The sequence below is a fragment of the Symphalangus syndactylus genome, chromosome 6 (assembly GCF_028878055.3).
Source record: "Symphalangus syndactylus isolate Jambi chromosome 6, NHGRI_mSymSyn1-v2.1_pri, whole genome shotgun sequence".
Classification (NCBI taxonomy): domain Eukaryota; kingdom Metazoa; phylum Chordata; class Mammalia; order Primates; family Hylobatidae; genus Symphalangus; species Symphalangus syndactylus.
In genome coordinates this window covers 51,327,738-51,353,712 of record NC_072428.2, presented here as the reverse complement: position 1 = coordinate 51,353,712, position 25,975 = coordinate 51,327,738, and the positions used below count along the sequence as shown (strand labels likewise).

General features: G+C 37.2%; 2 protein-coding genes across 2 annotated transcripts; one reads left to right on the top strand and one right to left on the bottom strand.

Annotated features, from left to right (window-relative positions):
• Positions 1 to 1,114: 1,114 nt before the first annotated feature.
• LOC129484549 (olfactory receptor 51F2) lies at positions 1,115 to 8,456 on the bottom strand. Its single transcript, XM_055282727.1, has 2 exons — positions 8,256 to 8,456; positions 1,115 to 2,379 (listed from the first exon to the last, which is right to left on the bottom strand). The coding sequence occupies exons 1-2, from the start codon at positions 8,262 to 8,264 to the stop codon at positions 1,450 to 1,452; spliced, it is 939 nt and encodes a 312-aa protein (XP_055138702.1). The 5' UTR covers positions 8,265 to 8,456; the 3' UTR covers positions 1,115 to 1,449.
• An 11,676-nt stretch (positions 8,457 to 20,132) lies between these two features.
• LOC129484544 (olfactory receptor 51F2-like) lies at positions 20,133 to 21,077 on the top strand. Its single transcript, XM_055282722.1, has one exon. The coding sequence runs from the start codon at positions 20,133 to 20,135 to the stop codon at positions 21,075 to 21,077; it is 945 nt and encodes a 314-aa protein (XP_055138697.1).
• The last annotated feature ends 4,898 nt before the right edge of the window (positions 21,078 to 25,975 follow it).

Genomic DNA, 25,975 nt, shown 5'->3' with positions numbered 1-25,975 from the left:
GAGGAAACCAGAAAAGAAACAGCATATATGTAATATGTTGGGGAATAAAAATGCTAAAAATTAAAAATAAGGCAAGTAAGGATGAGAGTGAATACAGGAAGAAATTGAGGGAGAGGTATTACTATTATAATTATTATAACATCAAGGGCCCTGTAATAAGGTGCAGTTGGCAGAGATCTGCATAAAGTGAGGGGGCAAGCCTGTAGATATGAATGATTACTTCTACTTCCTTTCTGGACCTGATACCAACTATACAGCCCATTTTAAATTAATGATATTAGTGTGGCATTGAAATATATGCTTTAAAAATTTTGAGAATTAACGGACACACCCAGGGTGGAATGAATTATCTTTCTGAATTAAGCCATTACATGACCATTATGACACAAATTAAAAAATTCATGAGTAAATGACCATAATTCATTTGTCGTCACTTTCCATTTCTGCTGGGGCAGAATGTTGATGGAGGGCTGACAGAAATGCTTAAATATGCTTGAGTCAGGAAAGATCATCAGGTAGAAATATATCTGTAAGGTTTGAAGATTTGATTTGGGCTTTTTCTCCCTAATTTGACTGAAAATTTCTAGAGGTTAGAGTTGTGTTTTTTTTTAATTAATTTTTTACTTCTTTATGTTTCCTATTAAAAATTGCCTGAACTTCTCTCTATTTTTATATTTATAAATATAAGTATAATTTACATAAGTACATAATTTATAAATATAAGTTTATATATATGAGTTCATATAATTTTTACAAATATAAATTATATATAAATTATATACCTATATATTATATTATAGGTAGCAATATAGCATTAAAGTTAAGAGTGTAGGGGACTCTGGAGTCAGTCTGCATAGATGTGCTCTGCCATCAGCAACACCAGTTACTACTTGTTTAAGCAAGCTACTTAACATTTCATGCCTCAATTTTCTTATTGATAAAGTGATTATCTTATTGTTTTAGATATAAAATGTGTTAATACATATAAAAAACACTTAGAACCATGACTTGTCAGAGCAAATAATAAATGGCAATTGAAATTACTAGAACAGTTGGAAAATACTACCTATTTCTCACAAAGGAGTGACTTTTCTATAATGTGTCATTCTAACTGCTATGAAGTAGATGAGATAATAATAGAAAGGGTGTTGGCAGGGACAGAAGGCAACAACAGTTTGCACCCAACAGTGGTGTGAGAAGGAGAAATTTTATATATAAGGCTAATTTTAGGCTGTTCCTCTCTTCCATCCCATGTCTTCACCTCCTCATCTGGAAAATAAAGTAGTCAAACTAGCTGATGTTCTAGATACATTCCAGCTTTAACTTTAAATGATTATATGCTTAGCTTCAATGGGCACCAGTTCTTTGGTCGTTTTTTGTTTTTAATTGGAAACATGACCTGAAGTATACCATCTCGAGGGGTCCATCTAGTGCTAGAATTCTACAATTTTATGTTTCTTTGGAATGGAGAATTTTTATCACAGCTCTACGTATCTGTTTGGTTTTCACACTGTAGATGACAGGGTTCATCACAGGGGGGATCAGCAGGTAGGTGTTAGCAATCATAGTATGTACATAGGCTGGGGCTTGTTTCCCAAATCTGTGAACAAAGGACAGGCTGATCAATGGAATGTAATATATAGCAACAGCCACAATGTGGGAGACACATGTACTGAAGGTTTTCTTCCGATCTTCTGGGGAAGCAATGCTAAGGACAGTCCTAATGATCAAAACATAAGAAAGGAGGATGAGAACTGAGTCTACACCAACAGTAGAGAACATGGCAGTCAACCCAACTGCACTGTTGATTCTGGTGTCTGTGCATGAGAGCTTCATCACATCAGGGTGGTAGCAGTAGGAGTGGTGGAGTACTTGGCTGTGGCAGTAGGAAAGTCTTATAAGAAGTGCTACCATTGGTGTCAGCATTAGGATCCCCTTGATGACACTTGCCACTCCAATTTGAGCTATTCTGGAGTCAGTTAAAATCATGGCATACCTAAGGGGATTAGTAATGGCCACAAAACGATCAAAAGCCATGGCCAACAGTACTGAGGATTCCATGACAGTGAAGAATTTAATAAAAAACATCTGGGACAAGCAGGCATTAAAGCTGATTTCTCTCACATTGAACCAGAATATACCCAGCATGGTGACCAGAGTGGATATGGATAGGCCGAGGTCAGTGGCGGACAGCATGGAGAGGAAATAGTACATGGGTTCGTGGAGGCTGGGCTGAGTGATGATAGCAAAGAGGATCAGGCTGTTTCCCAAGAGAGCAGTTACATAGAGGAAGCAGAAGGGAATGGAGATCCAGGTGTGGAAGACTTCCAGCCCAGGAACACCAGTAAGCAGGAAAATGATGGAAGTGGAGGTGATATTCTGCAAAGTTGACATGATGAATTAAAAGTACAGAACAAGATGAGAGCTTAAAACAAAAAAAAAGCTACATTCGTTTGCGTATTGATCGAATTAAAATAATTTTATTGTACAGAAAACTGATGAGTATTTATATATATGAAACTATGAATGGCTCATTTAAATTGATTAAAAAATGTCAGATTTCAACTGCTGTAGTGGGCACTTTGCTTTGTTTTTGAATTTGCCTCAGTGTACAATCTTTCTTCTCTAGGGCCCTTTGCTGGCAGCTATATTTATATCATGTGACCAGTCCTCTGATCATTCTAGCCATAGATAACCAAACTAAGAATAAACACTTTACCCCGAGTTTGCCAATCACATTTCATTCTTTCTGGCATGTTTAAATTGTGCTAAAGAGGTAGTGCATTATTTTTCCTCTATGGTTGGCACCAGAGAAAAATACACTGGGGCTGTGGAACAGCAATGTTACATTGGTCATAAGTGTGGAAAGCACAGACATTTACAGACAATTCGGGAAGCCACAAAATATGAAGAAAGAGATCATTATAATACAAAGTAACACATAGGAAGTGACAAATAAATGGCTTCAGCATCTAACCATTAAAGAAACCCTTACAATGTGATACCTGGCATCACATTTGGAAGAGATGGTGAATTAGAACACAGAACTCCCACCAGGCTTAGGAAGACAGGAGGCTGCCCCCGCCTGATATAATGGGCTGCCCTGTTCCAACACAGTTCTCTCTTCAGTCTGCTGGAAGACTAGCTCTCCAGAACAGAATCTCTCTATTTTGTTAAGACATACTTCTTAGGAGATACCTAATTGAATGTTACTGTTTTGTTTTGGAGGGAAAAATATAACTTTATTGCAAACATCATATTTCTTTTTTCATAGAGTAGAGAATTGCAGAAAGGTAGATAGATGGGTATGGTTGAGTTGAAGACAGGGGTCTAGGGAAAAACAGAGATTAGAGTTTTGGCTGCAGAGGGCTCAATCAATGAGAGGGAGCCAGTTGCAGGGTAACTTTTCTTCAGGGGAAAAGAAAGGGTGCTGGGTGGCTGACAGTAAGTGTTGATAAAAGAGAGGATGGAGAAGACCCTCAGCATATCCAGACTCACACATTCACCCTGATAAAGTGCCGCCTCAAGGATCACCGGAAGAAGTCTTAGTGAAAAAAAAGGGGGGGTGGGGGTGGGATTTAACTAAAATTAACAGAAAACTAGATGAAAAACAAGAAATTTTAGATTACATGATTTGGCCAAATAATGAAACTATAGCTTTAGATTCTGAAATTTATAGTAATGACAGTGTCCTCAGGGGAGTGATGAAAATATCTAAAATGTATGATCAAACCTCTTAGAGACATAAGAATTATAGTTAATATATAGTATATTTCAAAAAAACTAAAAGAGAGAATTTTAAATGTTCACACCACAAAGAAATGATAAATATTTGAGGTGATGGATATGATAATTAGCATGATTTGATCATTCCACAATGCATACGTGTGTTACAACATCACATTTTACCCCACAAATGTATACCATATTATTTGTCAACTAGAAATAAGGTAAAATAATTTTTAAAAACCAAAACACACTAAAAAGGAATTAACAGAAAGAGAGCATTCAGTAGATTTGTAGTATTTGGAGAAGGCTTTCTAGAAAAAGCAGTGCTTGAAAGATTTCTGTTTTATATAAGTTGAGATGAAGAATTCCCAGGCTTTCAGAACAGCATGTGTAAAAATGTTGAGCAGGCTGGGTGCGGTGGCTCACGCCTGTAATCCCAGAACTTTGGGAGGCCGAGGCGGGTGGATCACGAGGTCAGGAGATTGAGACCATCCTGGCTAACACAGTGAAACCTCGTCTCTACTAAAAATACAAAAAATTAGCCGGGCGTGGTGGTGGGTGCCTGTAGTCCCAGCTACTGGGGAGGCTGAGGCAGGAGAATGGAGTGAACCTGGAAGGTGGAGCTTGCAGTGAACCGAGATGGCGCCACTGCACTCCAACCTGGGCGACAGAGCGAGACTCCGTCTCAAACAAACAAACAAACAAACAAACAAACAAAAAACTGTTGAGCAATAATGCACTTGTAACACTTCTTCTCTTGATCTTGCTTTACTCTCTCAGGGACATTAACTGAGTATCTGGATCTTACATAGTGCTATGTTAGAAGCTAAAGGACAACACAAATAAAACCCCACTTAGAGAGTTTATAATCCAGTGAGGGAGAAAGAGCAGAACCGTTGTTCAATAACTTCAATATCTCATAAACAGTGATGTAATAAAAATGGTTATGAAAGTAGAGAGGGGCTCCATTTACTTCAATTAATTTTGGCTTTCATGATTTTTAATTCCTACGCAATGTCTGAGTTGTAATTTTTGTCATTGTGTTGTAGGACATTTTACATAACCACTTAAAAAAATTAAATTGCTATTTGAATAATGTCTCTTTCATCCTAACTTCTTCATAGCTCCCATTACCTCATTTCAACAATTTATTCATTGCCTATTTTCATTCTTTTTGGCAGTTTTTTCCCTCTTTCTTGCTGAGAGATCATAAACAAAATAAAAGAAAACCATACTGTATATATTTTGATCTGATCTGTGTTGGGCCTAGCAAAAAAAATGATTTCTCTCCTTTCCATCACTTTACAACCATAGCTTCCTGCACCCTTCCTACATTCACGCTGGACTCAGAGACGAGGGTACCTTATTCTTTTTCCTAGCCAATAACTCCACTTTAGCTCCTATCAACCAGAAACACTTAGTTCAGTTCAAACTGAACTGAACTATATATATATATATATACACACACACACATATGCAGGGAGCTGAGCTTGCTGTGTCAAGAGTCTAGGGACTCTTACTGAAAATAAAAAATGACTAATTTTAAATATCTACTATATGCCAGACAGTGTCTATCAGCAGTGTCAGAGACAAACAGATAAATGCTACTAGTTGTAGAGTGTATAAGGATAGGATGTATCTAATCGACAAGGCAGAAGAGATAATAGTGTGGAGTGGCATATTTGGAGTGTGTGCACACATGAATGTGTCTATGTGTGTCAAGAAGAACTAGTTCTAAGAATCTTAACAGAATGTATGATTTATAACTGTGTGAAGTTTTGATGGGTAGATGTGAGTTTATAAGGATGAAAAACAGGAGAAGTGTGCTTTTGCAGTGCCGTTGATAAAATGAGGAGAGACATGAATGAAAGAATAATATAAGCCAGTTTGTTGGATAATTACAAGAGAAGGGGTATATCGAAGTCTTAAATGTGAGGCTAGGTGCTGTGGGAAATGAAGCTAGAGAAAGCACCAGAGGTCAAATCATGAAAATCTTGAATTCCATGGAAAGTGCAATGAACTTAAATTTTTGCAGAGCATCAAGAGACAGACATTTCTAAACATTTTATTCACCTTTTATTGACCACTGGAAGCAAGGAGCTTTGTTTTTAATAAATAAATCATTTTCCATCTCTTCTCATTTAATGCCAACAAAATTCCTTTTCCTCTTTAGTATTTTGTTTAGTACCACCGGTTGCTTTTTTGCAGTCTGCAATACTCAAGTTTTATTCTAACTCAACAATAAAAGCTTCCCACAGTTTTATATAGATACTTCCAAACCATTCATTTCAACCAGGATATATTGAATAGTTTTCATAATTAGCCTTGTGCTTTGATAGTGAGGGATACAAGACATAAGCCCTGTTTCTCTCTCAATTTCCTGCTGTATCTTTTATAAGGATAAAAATTCCTTTGGAGAACAGTCCGCTTTTGTTTATTATTCCTTCACCTTCAGTAACAATCTGAATTCTTTCCCTAATGACTCTGAAAATCCTCCAAATGATGTCACCCATGATTTTCTACATGCCAAGTCCAAAAGTTTAATCTCAGATTTGTTTTTCTCTCCCTCATCTCAACTTTCAGGAATGTTTACCTCCTCCTCCTTGAAACTTTCTCCTTCATTAGCTTCAGTGATGGTTATTCTGTGAGGTGTTTTTTTTTTCCTGTTTGTCAAACAATAGTTTTGTTCTCTGCCTTTTAAATTGTGGGATTCTAGAGGAGTCTGCTTTTCTCCCAAGAAGTACCTCTTCTTTTCTTGCTTTTCATATGCTCTCCTTGAGATATCTTGGTTATTCTCATGGCTTTAAATAGCACTTATATCCAGAAGACTCATAAATCTGCAATCTAATTATGGCATCTCCGGAGTTCTGTATTTTAAAAGTTAGCAGAATCTTTAATGCTGTGGCAAAGTTTCTGGTTTTAAGCGTAAAGGTAGTAATGAGACATGAAAATACAGTGAAGCAATCAAACCTGTAATTTAGAAAAATAATTGACAGCATTTTGGAGAACAAATCTCCTTGCTTCATGTGGTGAATAAAAAGTAAATAAAATACTGTGGCTACCCCTGAGGGACATCTCCACCCATCATCACTCAGTTACTTCAACTTCTATATGAGACAAATGGAACTCATTCTCTCCTCCCCTCCAAACCTGGCTCTTCCTCCTGCTTCATTTATCAGCAAATGACATCGAACTCTAGTAAATCATTGAATTAAAATTACTACCCACCACACGCACACACATGTGCGCACACACACACCCTCCTCTTTCTCTCTCTCATCCCTTACATATAAAGATTAGTTTTTAATTGATTCTACTCCTGAAATGTAAAAGATGAGAATCTCGGGATGTCTATATAAGAAGGCCAAGCAATTGTTACTAGTGGGTACTTGAAGCTGTTATTTCATTGCATTTTTCTTACATTGAAAAAATCTTAAGTGTTTATATCTAAGACAAGAGAGGTACTAATGAATATTCTTAGAAGGAGGCACTAAATTTCCCCCAAGCTTCTCTTTTGTGCTGCCTTCACTCTCGAATCTTTCTGACCCATCCTCTCCAATCCATATATACCTTCATTTTCTCTCTTGTGAAATAAGCTATATTCTCTCAACTAATTTTCCTGCCCACTCAGATTACAATGATGCTCCTCTTTCATTGCACTATTATAAGCTATAGCTTGTGGCTGTCTTAATCTGCTGAACTAGACCGTATAGTGTCATCAGTATTCTCCATGCTATTGTCAATGGTATGGCTGTCATGTGTGACTGACCTGGGTTCAGATTCTTGCTCAAACATTAACTAGTTTTGAGACCATCTACACCATTAATAAAAATATTACTTATAGAAATAGCTACCATTTACTGGACACTTGTTCTGTGAACATTATTGTCCTCAGTGCCTTATAAGCATTATTTTAATTCTTACTATATCATCATGTGACAAGTATTATTAGATTCACTTTAAATTCATTTTTCTGGTAAAGACACTGAGTATCAGAAGTTCTGAAACATATTTGAAATCACACACAACTAGTGAAAGTCAGAGCTGAATTTTTAACTCAGGTCTTTTTAATTCCAAAGCTCGTGCTCTCAAAAACAATTGTTTTACTGAAATCTACAAGTAATATAAACTTTCTGTGACCAGTTTCCTCATCTATAAGACAGGATATGCACTGTGTCTAATACCAGTAGCTGACAGGCAACGCGTTCGAAATTGCTAAATTTTCACTTTTAGTAATAGTTATTGGGCATAGAAATGAGATTCACTGACTGTGATAAATATATTAGCACACTGATTAAACCATTTGACTAAAAACAAGTTATCCAACCTATATCAGGCAGAACGAAATACCCATTCTCTACGTATTTCCTGGGAATAAATAATTCTGAAATTCTACCATCCTCCTCAGCCCACCATACCAACATCTATCTAATTCTGCACATTTTGAGGAAATTATTCCCTGTGGGTGAGAAAGTCCAATTCATCTAGAGTCAAGCATTTTCTCTGAACAAAACAATTTTACTTACAGAGCCCATACAGCAGTTCGGCCTGTTCCTTTCAGGCTGACTCAGAAGGCTGAGGAGGCTTTAGATTCCAGGGGAGGGCCGAGCTTGCAAATATGAGGAGACTTATTCCAGCCTGACTGGAGACAGGCACAGAGCTGAGAGGCCAATTCCTGGTGGTGGTGCTAACTCACTGTGTCTTCAGGGTGTGGAGATTCCCAGAAGACTTCTTTTGCCTCATACAGTCCTTTTATATCTGTTCCATTATGCAATTACTTATGGTGGCTATGTGCTTTATGGGCTGATGTAACCTTTTGTTCATGTGTCGTTTCACTCAAAAGCTTTTTTATTTAACAGCTTTATTGATATATCATTTACATACTATAAAATTCACCCATTTATAGTGTATGATTCAATTGTTTTTAGTAAAGTCACAGAACTGTGCAAGAACCATCATCACAATTCAATTTTAGAACATTTTTATTACCCTTAAAAGGAAACTCATAATCACTAGCAGCCACTCTGAAGGAGATTTTAAAAAATGAAATATTGTAGCAAATTGCTAAATGACATCTCCTATTATGAGTGAGAGTCCAACTCCACCCCTTAACTCCTCAGTATCCATGATTATTCACAGCAGTATGGTTTCATTAGCCTACCTGTGGTTCTTTGCAGCAGCAGTCTTTCTCTTATAGATAAAAAATAATTCATTTACTCATCCATACATATATCCAGTAAATATTTCATAAGAATGTCCCATATTCTAAACATTATACTCAGTGATAGAGTTTTTTTTAAGAATATACCATAATTCTGTTTAGGATTTTAGTGTAGAAGATAGACAGGTTAACCAATAATTACCTGTTAACCAATGATAAGGTTATCCTAGAGGCATGAACCAAATGCTTGGTGAATACAGTAGGTAAAAATCTTAGTTCACAACTTAGTTGTGTATAAAATACAGTTTCATTTACTTTTTTATAATTTGACCTATTTTATATTTTGAAGTCCCAACCTACTAGGTTGAAGAGAATTAGTCACAATAATTTGGGATTCTGTCTACTTATAGTCAAATTTTGAAAATCTTGTATTATACCAAGAAAAATTGCAGGTAGGTGGGTGATTGATTTGGCCAATGATGTCACCTTCTGTCAGTTTACTATTGCTCTCATTAGTCTTTAATAAATAGAATGCATAGATTGCTATAAGTTGTCCATCTTGTCTCCTTATGGTCTCTTTAGATCCTTAGATATTCCCACCAATTTTGGACCACACTTGGGCATATGGGTCTTTGATTCATTCTCAGTTTGTCTCTTACACCCTGCATTTAATCCACTGGTAAATTTTGTCAATCTCTTTGAAAAATACAATCAGAAATTGATCACTCTTTATCCTCTCCAGAAATGTCACCTTTATTTAAGTCACAATTATCTCTCACTTGGGTAACTTCAGTAGTTTCCTAACCATTCTCCCTGCTTCCGATATTATCTCCTCCCCACTATCAAGTCTGTTTCACTACTGAAAATGTCATGGCCTGAGATGTTTTCTTCTTCATAATGTAATAAAAACAATAAATAACAAGAACAATAATATTTTATTATGCATTCTACATCCATGATACTAGGGCAAGTGTTTGTGGTAGACAGGATAATGGCCCCTAAAGATACCTATGTCTTAATGCCTTGAACCTGTGAATATGTCACCTTACATTGCAAAGGGACTTTGCAGATGTGATTAAAATTAAATAACTCGAGATGGCGAGATTAGATGGATTAGCTGGGTAGATTCAATATAGTCATGTGAGTCTTTAAAAGTGGAGAACCAGAGAGATGGCAGCATGAGAAGGATTTGATCCACTGTTGCTGGCTTTGAAGATGGCAGAAGGAGGCTACAAGCCACGGAATGTGGGAAGCCTCCAGAAGGAGAAAAGAAGAGAATTGATTTCTCCCTAGCCCCTCCATAAAGAAATGCAGCCTGGTGATTCCTTGATTTTATCTCAGTGAGATCCATGTCAACTTTTGACTTACACAACTCTACAATAATAAATTCAGTAGAAGAACCCATTATTAGTTTGATTTATGTCTTAAACTATGTTTAAACCAAAAATTAGAGTGTAACTAACTTACCTAAGTTTCTCAGTTATAAATGGCACAAGTAGTATTCAAAGCCTGGGCTATCTGACACCCTTTCAGTTTTCAAAACTCATTTTCTAAAGAGTCTTCACGTGACTATCCATCCACCACTACTTTCAATTTGAGTTATCTACACCCAAAAGCCTGCATGCATGCTGATGTGCCAAACTGAATGTTAACAGGTTGTCACTTGTGCATGCTTATACCTTGCACATAAAGGTTTTTTATTGTTGTGTTTCCGCACAGGAAACTTCTTGAGACCCTTGAAAACACTTTCTCTACCAAGTTGGGCAAATTGTAGGGCTGTGACTCTTCTCCCATTAGTCTCAGAAACTATTTGGGAATAGTCACATATTTATATTCTTATGGTTGAAAGAATGTTACTCTTATAAGAAAAATAAAGTTACTATAGTGGTACCACGTAAATTCTGTGCCAGAGCTTAGTACATGAAAATGAAACTAATGTGTGTACTGGTCAAAGCACCAATACACACACTGGCACACATACTTCAAAATATGGCTCTTCTCACTGCCATATTCTCATGCCAGCCTAGCAGAACAGTAGCTGGTAATTTAATTAAACTTTCTGAAAATTCGAGTTCAATGTTCCTCCATGAAATCACATAGCAACACACCTTATTAATACATTAATATTAACACCATTGAGTCCAGGAAACATATCATAGTCTGTGATGTCATTTGACTTCATATTAATGTTTCTGAAACTTGGTAATCCAAACAGGAAGTACCAAATTGGACACAAGAAAACTCTGCACTTGGAACTTGAAGTAAGCCTTATTTATTGACTGTCAACATTTTACTACAGTAAACAGTAAAATATTCTTGGCTATCAAATCAGCAAATGTTTTTTAAAACACATAATACATAGTGTTGTGTTGCTGTGTTACAGTGGACTAAGCATTGTTTTACAATGTTTGCATGAACTTTCTGGAAGCATATTTTCCAGTATATTGTTGTCTTAAAATGTCCATAATATTCCATTTCTAAAAATTTATTGGAAGGAAGATATCAGAGATGCAGGCCATATTTTATGTACAGGAAAATTTATTTCCCCATTATTTACAGTGGTAAAAAATATAGATAAAAATTCTCAATGATACAGAATATATAAAGCATTTATATCCAGTCCTGGGATGTTATGCAACCTTTAAAATTTGTGCATATAGCAGCTCAAGTGGATGGTCATGCTTGATCAGGAAATAGAAAAACAAGTTTCAGGGCTAAGACCAGTACAAGGAGCAAAGAGTTTAAGATATAAAAGAAACAGGGTTTGATACAGGAGCAAGAGGCCAGAGGCAAACCAGGTAATCCAGGGTTAATGCATTGAAATTGTAGAAATAAACTTAAAAGAGAACAAACAATAACAACAGCAACGAAAACGGGTTGCTGTGTGTTACTGTTTGAATATGTCTCCCATGTTGGAAATTTAATTCCCAAATTCATATCTTGATTAGATATGAAGCCTTTGGGAGATAAGTAGGATTAGATAAGGTCATCATGATGGGACTGGTGGATTTTTAAGATGAAAAAGAGATCCGGGCTGACACACATGCCCTTGCCCTTTTGCCATGTGATGTCCTCCACCATGTAATGGCAGCACAAAACCTCTCTCCAGATGCTGGCACCATGCTTTTGAATTTCCTAGCCTCCAGAACTGTGAGCTAAATATACTTCTTTCCTTCAAAAATTACCTAGTATTTGGTATTCCTTTATAGCAAGAGGAAATAGATTAAGACACTATGTCAAAAACCATTTTGTTTATACTACTGTTTAGAAAAATTATCAGAACTCCATATGACCTACTAGCCCTCCATGGTCTGATGAAAGCCTCATTCACCTCTTTTCCTGGATCCAGCCATGTTGGATTTAGCAGTTTTCCTACCCTGTTGATATGGCCAACACTGACCATTCAATTTTGGTGTATATAGAAATGTCACTCCTCCTTACCTCTCCTTTTGAACTTCCGGCTATTCCTAATATTCCTATTTATTCCATTCCTCTCTGCTCCCACTATATCTTGTTGCACATGCTTTCATTAAAGTTCTTAATTTATTTATTAAGAGAAATATTGTATAGATACTCTACATATATCTGGTATTGAACAAGAGCCTGAGGGTATAACAGTGAATATGATAGATATCACCCCAAATATTACACAGTTTGAAGTCTAGTGGGGGATACAAATAAGTAAATGAGAAATTAAAATACTGTATTATAATTACTCTACAAGTGGTATTCACAGAGATCTTTGCTATTGAAGGACCAATAATGTTAGCATCGCCTGGAAACTTGTTGGAAATGAAAAGAAAATTAGATCTTCTGAATTAGAACCTGCGCTTTTGCAAGATACCTAAGGCATTAATGTGCCGTTCGTATTTGTGAAGTGCTGGTGTAGATCACCTAGGTACTGGGACAATTTAGCCTGTGTGATCAAGGGAGGCTAACCAAATGTAACTGATAATATGAGATCCGAGTGAGTGCAAAGGGTTTTGACAGGGGAGCTAGTAATGAGGGCAGGAGAGTAGAGTAGGGTGAGGAGACGACAGAAGGTTAAGGAAATGTTCCAGGCATGGTCAACTGCTGTGGTGTTTCATCTGCTTGGCGGAGTGAGGACCAAGTTAGGGCACTGCAAAGTAGGGAAACCAAAAAGAAAAATTAAAAAAGGATAAAAAACCCCCACATAATTAAGCTTCCATTAATTTATCCACAATCTGTAAATCAGAAAATCTAGGATAAAAAGCTATTTTAATTTTAATATAAATAAAAAATAAAACTGTTTTGAATTATATTTGAAACAGAGTTTAGGAATCAGTAAACATCATAATACTGCCTCAGAGAATAGAATGAGAGAAGGCTCAGACCTGAGCCAAACCATGCCATGTTTAGGAAACTGAAAATGAGTTCTGTATGACTGAAGGAGAGAGAGTAGAAATAAATGTTTCTCCACCTAAAGCAGTCGCAAGGCCAGATTTCTAAGAACCTGGGAAGCCAAAGAATTGAAAGCAGGGTAATGTCCTGATCAGATTTGTGTTATAATGGTTGTCTATCTATCTGTCAGATACATGAGTTCCTTGAGAGTAGATACTACACCTTTTCATCTCAACATTGGAACATAGTATCTGACACATACTAGGCACTAAATGATAATTTAATAAAATTGCTATATTAATGAAAACAATAGTAATCATAATAAATAATAAAAATAAGTACAATGATTAATAACACATTTTGAGTGAGTGCAAAGTGTACTGTGCTAAGACCTTTTTATGGATCAATACTGGGTTATCTTATTTTACAACATAGACTTATAAAGCAGTATAACGATTTTCTCCACATTAAAAGCAAAAAACAGAGGTGACGTAGCCTAAGGTCACACGATTGGTGACAGAGCTGAGCTTTGGACCAAGGTTGTCTGGTTGTCTGGTTGGACCAAGGTTGTCTGGTTCCAAATACTTTCAGTTGAACCAATGCTATGTTGACTTTTAATGGACAGGTAGATATAGGCAAGTGTGTAACATACTTAAGTCCTGGGACAGTACAATTAGAATAGACAACCAGTCAAAATGAGCATTGATCATTATGCCCTTCTTGTATCCACTGATTGTTAGGCCTTGGCTGGTGAATGGTTTAAATGTCTGGAGTTTGCACTAAAAAAGACTCTGAAGTTCTTCTGTGTTCCATTTTCTGCAGCTGTGTGTAGAAGATCAGCCTGCACTTGTGTCTGTGAGCATGAACCAGTGCTCCTCAGACTGGTATTCCTAGCATGGATAGTAAAATTTTCACATTTATTTCCCTGTAACGGCCTGGACATCTGTTTTTGCTTCTGTATCTTGAAAGCTTCTATTTAAATTGTGCATTTTTTCCCACGGAGTCTCATACATTATGTGGCACATTTATCTGGGACTGTTAAGATTTCCCCCCAACCCGTTGAAGTATTTATGGGGGAAGATTATGCTTTTATTAGTACAGAAGATACCTAAAAAGAGCATATTTTTTCAGGTTCTTTATGAACTTCTGGGAAAAAATGCATCTTTCCAGATTTTCCTAGGGATCTAGAATCTTGTGACGTAAGAAGAAGAAAAAAATTAAACAGGATAATTAAATTTTCTGCTTTGTAGCAACTCTAACGGGAATAGTTACCTCGTCCCCTTCTTCCATATAGCAGGCCTTCGCAAGGTAATGGCCTCTTGATACAGCCTCTTATGCCAAGAAACATGTTTAAATAGTTGTCCTTGAAACTTACCAACCTTCCAGGCTCACTATTAATTGTGAAACGCTGTATTAATGACAAAGCTGAAAGCCAATTATGAGTATCCACAGCTTAAATAGAAGCTGTCTGTCAAACATGGTTAATTCTCCACCGCAGTGGTAAACATGCTGGTAGCAGTTTTAGGGCAGAGCAGCCTAGTATCTCTGTAAGCTAGCAAGGGACACACAAGGGACTCATAAAGGTTTGTTGTCTTCCTTTAGTCACTTCCTCTTAAGTTGTCATTTTCTGTGACCATGCACAGGTTAGCAACAACTCCCAGGAAATTCAGGGGAGGGCCTGGGCCCTCAATCAGAAAACCACTGCACTACCTTCAGTGAATGTAGTAACTCAGCAACCCCTTTCCTATTTGGATTCAATGTCTCGTGATTGCTGTGAAACTGGCAAATGGCAGCTGAGCAAACTCAGCTGTTAATGATCCGTTAACAACACCGCTTCTTCCTTACTCTGGCTCTATGCAAAGTTGTCCCACAGCTGTTTAGGGCTCAAATTGCTCTTGAATGAGAACTGAAATTGCAGTTCATCTACAGAATTATCTTTTGGGGAAGAAAGGGTGAAGATAGATTGAAAAGATGTTGCCTTTTACAATTTGTTATTTGGAGCACAAAGGGTTAACAGGACACAGCTGTAGGGAGTTCTCCCCTAGATATTTGCTTTTCTGCTGGGTAAATGACTCTCATCAGGTGACTTCTAGGCTCCTTATAAAGGCTCTTTTTCTCAAATCTGGTAGTTCTCCTATTCCTGAATTTTTTCCCTATGTTTTCTCCTGGCAGAAGAGGACCTCCTTGTCCGGGGGCAGGGCTGATCGGGGGCTGATTCCGCAGCTGTAGTAGTACAGCACCTTTCTGCAAGTAAGTTAGTGAGGTTGAGACAACTCTCACTTGCTTTGCATTAATTGATTCTCTGCTGTGTGGGATGATCCTTCAAATAGCAGGGGGCAGGATCAAATAACCTCACCTTCCAGACCCAAGAATTCTTCTGTGCACAAGGTCAGTGTTGTAGTGCATTGAAGACATTTATAAATAAATTAGGTACTGTATAACCTTCAGATAGTATATGAAACAAACACAGAAGTATTCAGAGTAAATTAGTGAGCATGAACTCAGTAGTATATTTTCATACATTATGTCAACTCAAAAATGTCATTGTAGCATTCAAAATAGTTATTCCAAACATAGACTACAGTCATCAGCATGTGTTTGTTCATGCCACAGTAAAAAAAAAAAAAATTTAAATAAGGAGTTTGCGAGAGCATGGCGTTTGGAGTAAGAACAGAGCTCAATTCCTGAATCTGCCATTGGCTTGTTGGGTGAGTTTGAGAATGTCATACGGTTCCTCTGAGACTCAATTATCTCATCTTAGCCTGCTTTCTCACCCATAAAGGGGAGTTATTAATACCCAATAATGGTGTTGTGATAGTAATGAATGTGAAGCATTGTTGTGAGAGCTATCTATTTAGAAGTTCCTAGTAGTCTGGTAACAGGGATGTTTAAGTTACAGGCTTTGTCATGGAAGAATTCTCAGTGGGGGAGAAAGAGACACTTAAAGAGATCTGTTTAAGAAGAGTTTAATATTTGCTCATTAGTTTTAGTGCAGGACAACTCAAGACTGGTTTTGAGACAGACTCAAGACTTGGTCTTGAGACAACTCGAGAATCATAGAATTTTTTTAAAAAAGCTATTATTGGCCGGGTGCGGTGGCTCAAGCCTGTAATCCCAGCACTTTGGGAGGCCGGAGTGGGCGGGTCACGAGGTCAGGAGATTGAGACCATCCTGGCCAACATGGTGAAACCCCGTCTCTACTAAAATACAAAAATTAGCCGAGTGTGGTGGCATGTGCCTGTAGTCCCAGCCACTCGGGAGGCTGAGGCAAGGGAATTGCTTGAACCTGGGAGGAGGAGGTGATTGTGCCATTGCACTCCAGCCTAGCAGGGGTTGGAGGGTGGGGGGGTGGAGGGGGGGAGATGTTCTTGGACCCATGTTTGCTAATAGAGTTCCCTCTGTTACAAGAATCCTATTATGTTTCCCTTTGATTACAGGAGTTGAAGAAAGATGCTATGAGCTATGTACAGTGGAAAGAGGGACTCAGAGATTCAGTGAAGTAAATTGAAGGCATTAAATACATTACCACTAATTTTATTAGAGAGAAATATAGCCAAGTACTTAATCTGTTGGGTTTTTCTTTTATGTTTTATTTTTATTTTTGCTGTTTACAATATAGCTATTCTATTTATTTTTATTGTGATAAAATCACACTCGTAATCCCAGCACTTTGGAGGCCAAGGCAGGTGTATTCCTTGAGTTCAATAGTTCAAGACCAGCCTGGGCAACACGGAGAAACCTCATCTCTTCAAAAAATAAAAAAATTATCCAGGCATGATGGTGTGTGCCTGTAGTCTCAGCTAATCTTTACTTGGCAGACTGAGGCAGGAGGATCACTGAAGCCTGGAAGTTTGAGGCTACAGTGAGCAGTGATTGCGCCACTGTACTCCAGCCTGGGCAACAGAGCAAGACCCTATCTCAAAAAAAAAAGGAAAGAAAAGAACACTTAACATGAGATTTACTCTAACTTTTAATCGCACAATACAGTATTGTTAACTATAAGTAAAACGGTGTATATCAGATCTCTGGAACTAATTCTTCTTTAGTAACTGAAACTTTATACCTGTTTAACAGCATCTCCCCCATTTTTCCCTCTCCCTAGTCTGTTACAATCACCATTCTTTCTGTTTCTATGGGTTTGGCTAAGAGATGCTTCACATGTAAGTGCAATCAGAAGTATTTCATTTCCGTTTCATCCATGTTGTAGCATGTGTCAGAATATTACTGCTTTTAAGGTTGAATATATTCTATTACATGTGTGTCTTGTGCTTTCTTTATCCATTCATTTGTTGATGGACATTTAGGTTGTTTCCATATGTTGGCTATTGTGACTAATTCTGCAATGAACATGGAAGTGCAGATATCTCTTTGACTGACTGATTTCCTTTACTTTGGATATATACTCAGAGTGGATGTGCTGTTTTTCACAGTGATTGCATGATTTTACATTCTCTCCAACTGTGTACATTAGGTACAGTTTCTTCTCATTCTTGTCAACACTTGCTATTGTTTTTTATTATAAGTATTTTCATAGCTATGAGGTTATATCTCACTGTGATTTTGATGATTTTTGATTCGCATTTATGTGATTAGTAATGTTGAGCATCTTTTTATATTTGTCGGCCATTTGTATGTTTTGTTTGGAGAAATCTCTATTCAAGTCCTTTGTGCATTTTTAAATTGAGTTATTTGTGTTTTTGCTACTGAGTTGTAGGAGTTCCTTATATATTTTGAATATTAACCCCTAATCAGGTATTTGGTTGGCAAATTGGGTTTATTTACTATAATAAAAAGAACATTAAATTGAGAGGCTGCTTCCTCATTTTTAAAATAAAGAGTGTATGACCTTAAGGTCATTACTTGCTCTCCACTTCAACTGGGAAAATAAATGTTTTTATCACTAGGTCCAAATTTGAGCAAAGTCCTTGTCTCAAAGATAAATATCAGATTACTGAGAAAACTGTTTTCCTCCTATGTTAAAATATGTTCTTATGGTTGCATGAATTTAACTTATAATTTGAGGGGGCCACATATCAGGAATCACACATATGTGGAAATATTAAGCACTGGGGTTTATCACTATTTTCGGAAGCAGTTCATTCATTTATTTAATAGATATTTTTAGATGCTGTTGTGCTAGCCATTTTTTTCTGGCTCTGAGATCATAGGTTTGAGAAAAAATGGTCCTTGTGTTTTCCTGGGAGTCATTTTTACCTTAGTTGCCATGTCTCCTCAATTTCATTAGAGGGTGCTTCTTCTGGTCTTTTCTTTAAATACTGCTGTTCCCCAGCACTCTGTCCTCAGACTTCATTTCCCTTAGATTTATTACTCTAAGATATTTTTCACTGATCCTGTGACTTCAACCATAGACATTAGTTTCACAACTCTCAAGCCCTATTATCAGGGCAGGAGTCATTTTCCCTAAGATGCAGAAGTAGGTACATGTCTCGATTCTTGTATGTAAAGTCACAGGTGAAAAAGTGAAGCTTATCTTCCAACTGAGATCCAAGGGTTGACTTGAAAATCCATAGATTTTGTTTTGTCTTGCATTGCCTCTCAATTCAAAATTTCCAGCCACTATCTTTTTTTTTTTTTTTTGTGAGAACTCAAAGAGGCTTCCTGTATTGAACATTTTTCCTTCTTCTCAAATACCTAGAGAAATGCCCTCTTGAACACACTTCCTGTAACCAATTATTCTTACTGATGTCTAAGCTCCTGTCTATTCATTCGGGGGGTTGCAATGAAGATAACTAAGTTAACTTACACTCAAATATTTTTCTTTCTCGGAGTCAGACCTTCTTAAAGTAGCAAGTCTAATTCTAATGCACACACTAACACTGTAGGTATTTAATTGTTTTTGAGTAAATACATGCATGAGTGAGTGAAAGGGGAACATAAATATGTTAAAAACCAAACATTCTTTCTATAGATAAAAAACAGTGTCAGAAAACTTAAGACAAGAAGCAATATACAGAAACATTTTCAGTCCTACAGATTTATGGATCTGGGTGAGCATACACTTAGATCTCCAGAGAAAACCTCCTTCCCCCAGCCAATCTATTCTCAATGCCCTTTTGCAGAAATGGAAAATTGAGAAACTTGCTCAGGTAAATACTCCAGTTATTATTCATGACTTTCCAATGAATTCCTTTGTTCTTGTTAAGGTTATTTAAGCCATCTTTTTTCAGGCAGAATTTCCTTTGAACATAATCAACTTCTCAATTATTACATGTATAAACAAACCTTTTTTCTACTATCACCCATCGTGGTCCATTTAGATTTAATTGTTTCTTTCCTGGTACTTAGTTTTATTTATTTATTTTTTTCACTCAATAGCTGTTGTGTATTTATTTGATCAGGAGTATTTTACTAGAAAATGTTTAACATTATCTTATTCTCTTACTTTCATTGGGTCACATGGACTTACAAACTTTAATGCACCTTAGGGTTTTTGCCACAGAAATTGAGAAGTGAAGAAAAGCGGGGTGAATTTCTGTTGTGTTTCTTATGGTTGCCCAGAAATATCCTATCTGCCCATGTACATACAGTCATAGAACTGGGAAATATTTTCTATTATTGAAACTAATCTCCTGTTTTATATATGTGTATATAAATATCCTGAAGCCTAGATGTAATATAATGGGAATCTTGCTAAAAACCAGGTTTCTTTACACAATTTAATGTCTGTGTCCTCTCCTAGTTCATTCAAGAACACATCTAAGAAAGCAGTAAGTGGCTATGCATTTTTATTGAAGAATAGGACGTGGTTCTCTAGTGATGGTAAATTGTATGGTATATAGAAGAGAGTGAAAATGCTTTTCTTTTCCATTACTATAGGACATGGTTCTTTTCCTCAAAGACATCTGCTTCTTCAATCATCATGCCATCCTTCAACCAGAGCATTTTCCACCCTGCAGTCTTCTTCCTTACTGGCATCCCTGGCCTTGAAACCCCTCAGATCTGGACCTCCATCCCATTCTGTTGTCTCTATGTCATTGCTATCTCTGGGAATGGCATGATCCTGTTTGTCATCATCACTGAGTCGAGCCTCCATGAACCCATGTATTATTTTCTCTCCATGCTATCCTTCATGGACTTAGGTCTGTGTCTTTCTACATTGACCACCATGCTGGGTATTTTCTGGTTCAATACTCGAGAAATCGGTTTTGATGCCTGCATTGGTCAAATGTTCTTTATCCACGGCTTCACATTCATGCAGTCCTCAGTACTTTTGGCAATGGCCTTTGACCGCTTCATAAACATCTGTAACCCACTGAGATATGCCACAATCTTAACCAATTCACGGATTATTAAAGTGGTCTTTGCAATTGTTCTTAGGGGGACAACAGCTCTAGTGCCTCTACTCCTGCTCCTTAAGCGCCTCTCCTTCTGCCATAGTCATGTGCTCCACCATTCCTACTGCTTCCATCCTGATGTGATGAAGCTCTCATGCACAGACACATGGATCAACAGTGCATTTGGCCTGGCCACTGTTATCTCTACTGCTGGCTTAGACTCAGTCTTGATCCTCCTGTCCTATGTTCTGATCATCCACTCTGTGCTCTGCACTGCCTCCCCAGAGGAGCGGAAAAAGGCTTTTGGTACCTGTGTCTCTCACATCAGTGCAGTTGCCATCTTCTACATCCCCATGATTGGTTTGTCACTAGTGCACAGATTCGGAAAGCATGCCCCTCCCCTTGTGCACATGCTCATTGCCAACTTTTATCTGCTTATCCCTCCTGTAATGAATCCCATAATCTACAGTGTAAAGACCAAGCAAATTCGCAAGGCTGTGCTCAAAGTATTTCTTTCTAAGCTCATTTAGGGAAGTTTGAGTGTACTCCTTCTTTACCAAGTCTTCCCTGACCCATGTTTGATCATTCAGTACTGTGAATTACTGTTGTTTATTGAAACAGCTGGTTTCAACATGCTCTCTTTCTATTCTGATGATCCACTAACTTACCATTTACACAGTTCTAAATGGTGAGTTATTTGAGGGCAGAGATTATGTCGGTACTTCTGATCCTGTCATGAATACTGAACCTAGCACAGTATAGGACCACAGTTAAAATATGTCTGAAAGCATGCACAAGTAAAGTTATACTTGGAGTTTAGGAGTCTCACCACTTCTACAGCATGTAGCTATCCAAATTAGGTCTCCTGTAATGTAGATCAGTAGGCAAAGTCTAGGTTTTAGTAATTCTTACAGTTTATTTGTAATGATTCATTATTCCACCAGACAGGTTGTAAATGGCTAAAGAATACGAATAAGCACAATAAGCAAGAAGTATTAATAAAAGGACTACTTTCCTAATTCTTAAAAGAGTACTTGAGGTCACCTTGGTAAATGCATTTGTATTTTAATAGTAAAAGATCTGGGGGTCCATTGTCTAAATATATATCTAAAGAAGAAAAATGGGCAAGAATGTAAAGATATATTGTGATGTTCAACACATCATTCATTATACATTGCAATGAAAATGTGGAAACTGCTTAAACAATTAATTTAGGGTACTCACTAAATAAAATATAAAATACAATGCAACAAGTTAAATACTGATAGAAATATAAATTACATTTTGTCAAAAAGGATAGTTTAGTATACAAAGTACTTACTTGTGTATATATTTCATGTGAATATGTGTACATGCACATTAAAAAGTATAAATAGACATATCCCAAACATCACAACAGCTTATATTTGATAGCTGGATATTGTTTTGCTGACATATTCTTTATACTTTCTTGCATTTTATAAATGTTAAATAATGAGGGTTTCTTTTTCTTTTTAGATAATGAAGTAATTTCCACTTAACACCTTCCCACAAAACAAAACTTTTTTAGTTCTTCATCTTCCATAAGATCTTCATTCCAATGGGTCTTCACAGATCTGGCCTCATACAACCCACTGAATACACTCATAAGATGACATCCACTTTCTACTTGCATCTACCACTTTTCTCAATGTGGTCCAGCATCTGTGCATCCAAACCACTTGACACTTGTGTTTAAAGTGCAGATTCCTCAATTCCGCTCCAGAGCTACTTAAACAGAAACCCTTGAAATGGAACCCACAAATTTGCGTTTTAATAAGACATTTATGAATTATCATGTATGACAGAGTAACACTTTTCTGGGGTCTATCCACTTTGATGAATTTTATATATTTCTGAAAAACACCAGGAATATATTGCCTCTAAGTCTTTGATTATTTTGCTCTCTCTGACTGAAATACCCACCTCTTTCTTTTCCTGATTGTTCCATTTATTATTCTTTCAGGTGCTGTTAATAAATCTTTGTCTTATAGGTAGTCAGATTTCTCTCCCCCTACTGCTCTGAAACTTTTTGAAAATGGGCATTGGACTTTGGGAATTGATGTATCTTGCACAGATACAAGTGCAGTGCTTTATTAATAATAGCTACTTAATGTATGCTTATTGAATTAAATTTATTTTTATATAACTTCACATATATACTGACATATTTTGAGCATCTTCATTTTGGCAAACACTGTGGAAGGGAGGTACTAGGGATAATAGTGAACAGGGAAGGCACAGCCTTCATTCTTAAGGTGTTTAAATCTGACTAAACATATCTAAATTGAAACAATATTTTAATCAGTTGTTACTTACAAACTGTGTACAAAACATTATACCATATACTAAGAGTAGTCATAGATGGCAGGCTCTCTTTCTCCCAGTAGAAGCCTGAACCAGTGGAAAAACAACCAGCCCAGGAGATACTCGACTTGATAAGAAAAATATAGCTCCTAGAAATTTACTGTTTAATAGAGAAAATATAATATGCACTCATTTCTAATCAGTAAAAGCATAAACATAAATTATTTAAATTGCATATGGATAGTTATGAAAAGTTTTCAAAAATCATTTTGAAGCTGGAGCAACCACATTTTTGGGTGTATCTTAAAATAAATGTACTAAGAATGTTATTGTGAAAGTAACAATTTTGATTCATGCTTTAATAATGTAATTTATGAAGTGTCAATTACAGATAATCTTGCATAGTATAGTTATATGTACCTTAATAAAATCCACTTTGAAGTATATTTATTTTCTCTCTTTATAAAATAAAACTTTATATTTTTTCTTATTTCTAAGTTTTTTTCTTTTAATCTTACAGCTTATACCTCTTATTTTTCCCTACTATCTATGTTATACTCTGAATTCAACAACATCCAATACTATGGTATATATATTTTGCTTTTATTTATAGTCCATCTGAAACAATGGTTGTTTAAAACTGTCAGAACTAATGCTGAAAATAGTAGTCTAGTTAATCTGAAGTAGACTTTGAAAGAGTAGGCGATGAGGTATTGAAGTTCTGTTTGAGAATGTCTTCTAAATTGACATTTCTATAAACTGATATATCAGAGTTTAGGGGGAAGATGTGATATTTGTACCATTCAGGTTGATATTGAAACCAAGCAGAAAACTGCAATATATTAGGGATTCTCAAATTAGGTGCCCAACTTCCTCAGCTGCTTCATGTGGAGCTGTAAAAATGAGTTTTTCTTTTTTTTTTTTTTTTTTTTTTTGAGACGGAGTCTCGCTCTGTCGCCCAGGCTGGAGTGCAGTGGCGCAATCTCGGCTCACTGCAAGCTCCGCCTCCCGGGTTCACGCCATTCTTCTGCCTCAGCCTCTCCGAGTGGCTGGGACTACAGGCGCCCGCCACCACGCCCGGCTAATGTTTTTGTATTTTTAGTAGAGACGGGGTTTCACCGTGGTCTCGATCTCCTGACCTCGTGATCCACCCGCCTCGGCCTCCCAAAGTGCTGGGATTACAAGCGTGAGCCACCGCGCCCGGCCCAAAAATGAGTTTTTCTAGGGAAGAGGAAAGATTAAGTTCCATGCTGTGTAATTTGTATTATGTTATTTAGATTCAAATGACTTAAGATGCATAAAAGATCTTCATGCCTAACATAGATCCTGTCTCCCTATTTAGCTTCATCTCTCCCCTACACTGACACCCAGGGTTCCAAGTGAGCTGAGTCTGTTATTAGTTACCTTCTGTTCTTCCTACGCTCTGTGCTCCATTGTCTCCTGACAGACCTGGTTCTGAGTTTCCTGCAGGATAAACACAACTCTTCTGTACTGTCATCATAAATATCCCTCATTGTAAACACTGAGTTCTATGTCTTGTTTCCACAGGGGGTTCCCTCCAAGGAGCTCTGGAGGAAAATGACTCTGTTTTATTCTCTGTATTACCAGTACGAAGTCCTAGAATATGAAAGATACTTCAAATGTTCCATGAAAGAATAAATGAAGATTTTTGGGGGACATAGAGTGAAGCACAAGCAGAGGGGTTTCTAAAAATATATAAAATTCACGTAAATAATATAGGAGGAAGATAAGTTTATCAGTTGGGTGTGGGAGTGGTGTGAAAATGAGAGGCGATCTTGTAGGTTTTTTTCGGAGGGTGTGGTTACTCACAAATTTACTTTTAAGAAAATTTTATCAACACATAAGCTCAAAGACCTGTAACAGCAGTCCCTTCATGGAAACTATAAAAGTACATGAAGTAGAAGGAGAAGGAAGCCATGAAGTAGAATGAGCCTTTGGGAAGCTTCATACTCTGGGGGGCTGCAGAAATCTCCACCAGGAGCTTATTAAGAGCTTTCAGGCATCCTGAGATATGGCTTTGTATATATGCTACCTATTTCTGGGTAGAATACATCCCCAGCTCCTCAGGCCCCTTTCTGGAAAACAGGCAGGAAAGAACACATCCTTACACTTTGTAAGTAAAACTGCTGCATTCAGGAAAAGCATCACACTTTACACGCCCTGGTTTCTTTTAAGAACGAGGGAGACTATTAGCTGCAGAAAGCTCTTGTGGGTGCCTAAGGAAAATTGTGGAAATCTATTTTCTGAAATCTGTATTTTCTAGGAACATTCTATTCTGAGGAGGTTTGATTGGTCTATGAGCCATTTGTTTTGCTGCTTAGAGCAGGCTGTTAATGTGTCCATGCAATTTTAAGTTTCCTGGTTAGTTGTGTCACATTTTATAGCTGCCACTGAAGGTCCTAAGGTCAACAGCCACTACCACCATCACACACACTGACACCACCATTCTTATCCTCATCCTTATCTTCATTTACCAATATCAAGTGACTTCCACGTCCCACACACTGGTCAGCATATTATATGTTTTACAATGTTATCTCGTTTAATCCTTACAAAGTAGTGCCATTGGTGAACTACCAGTTTCACATTAGTGGAATCTGATGTAAAGTGCTTATTTGGAGAACTCTGGCTAGGTCTAGGTGGCAGAGACAAAATTTGAACCTAGGTTTGTATGACCATATAACAATATCACTTACTCTGTAATCGGAGAAGAGAGATAAGTCAAGGTAGCCCAGGAAATAGCTTGCAACACATTCTTACAATGGGTCTGGAGTGTTATCTTGATATAATAGGAAGATAATTACTGTCAACAAATGGGAGGGCACATAAAAGTTAACCCTCCAATACTAGGACAGAGTCTTCCATCAGTAAAACCCCAAATCTCTCTCTCTCTCTCTCTGTCTCTCACACACACACACACGTTACTCAGTTTGTGAGAACACTGGAGAGCTCTGTGCGATTCTTCCAGAAGCCACATATATAATTTTAGGCAACACAACATGTTTTAAATAGACAAAATTGAATGTGTTAAGGTCCTGAGATATGTTCAGAATCTTGGTCAGTTAACAACTCTTGGATTGAA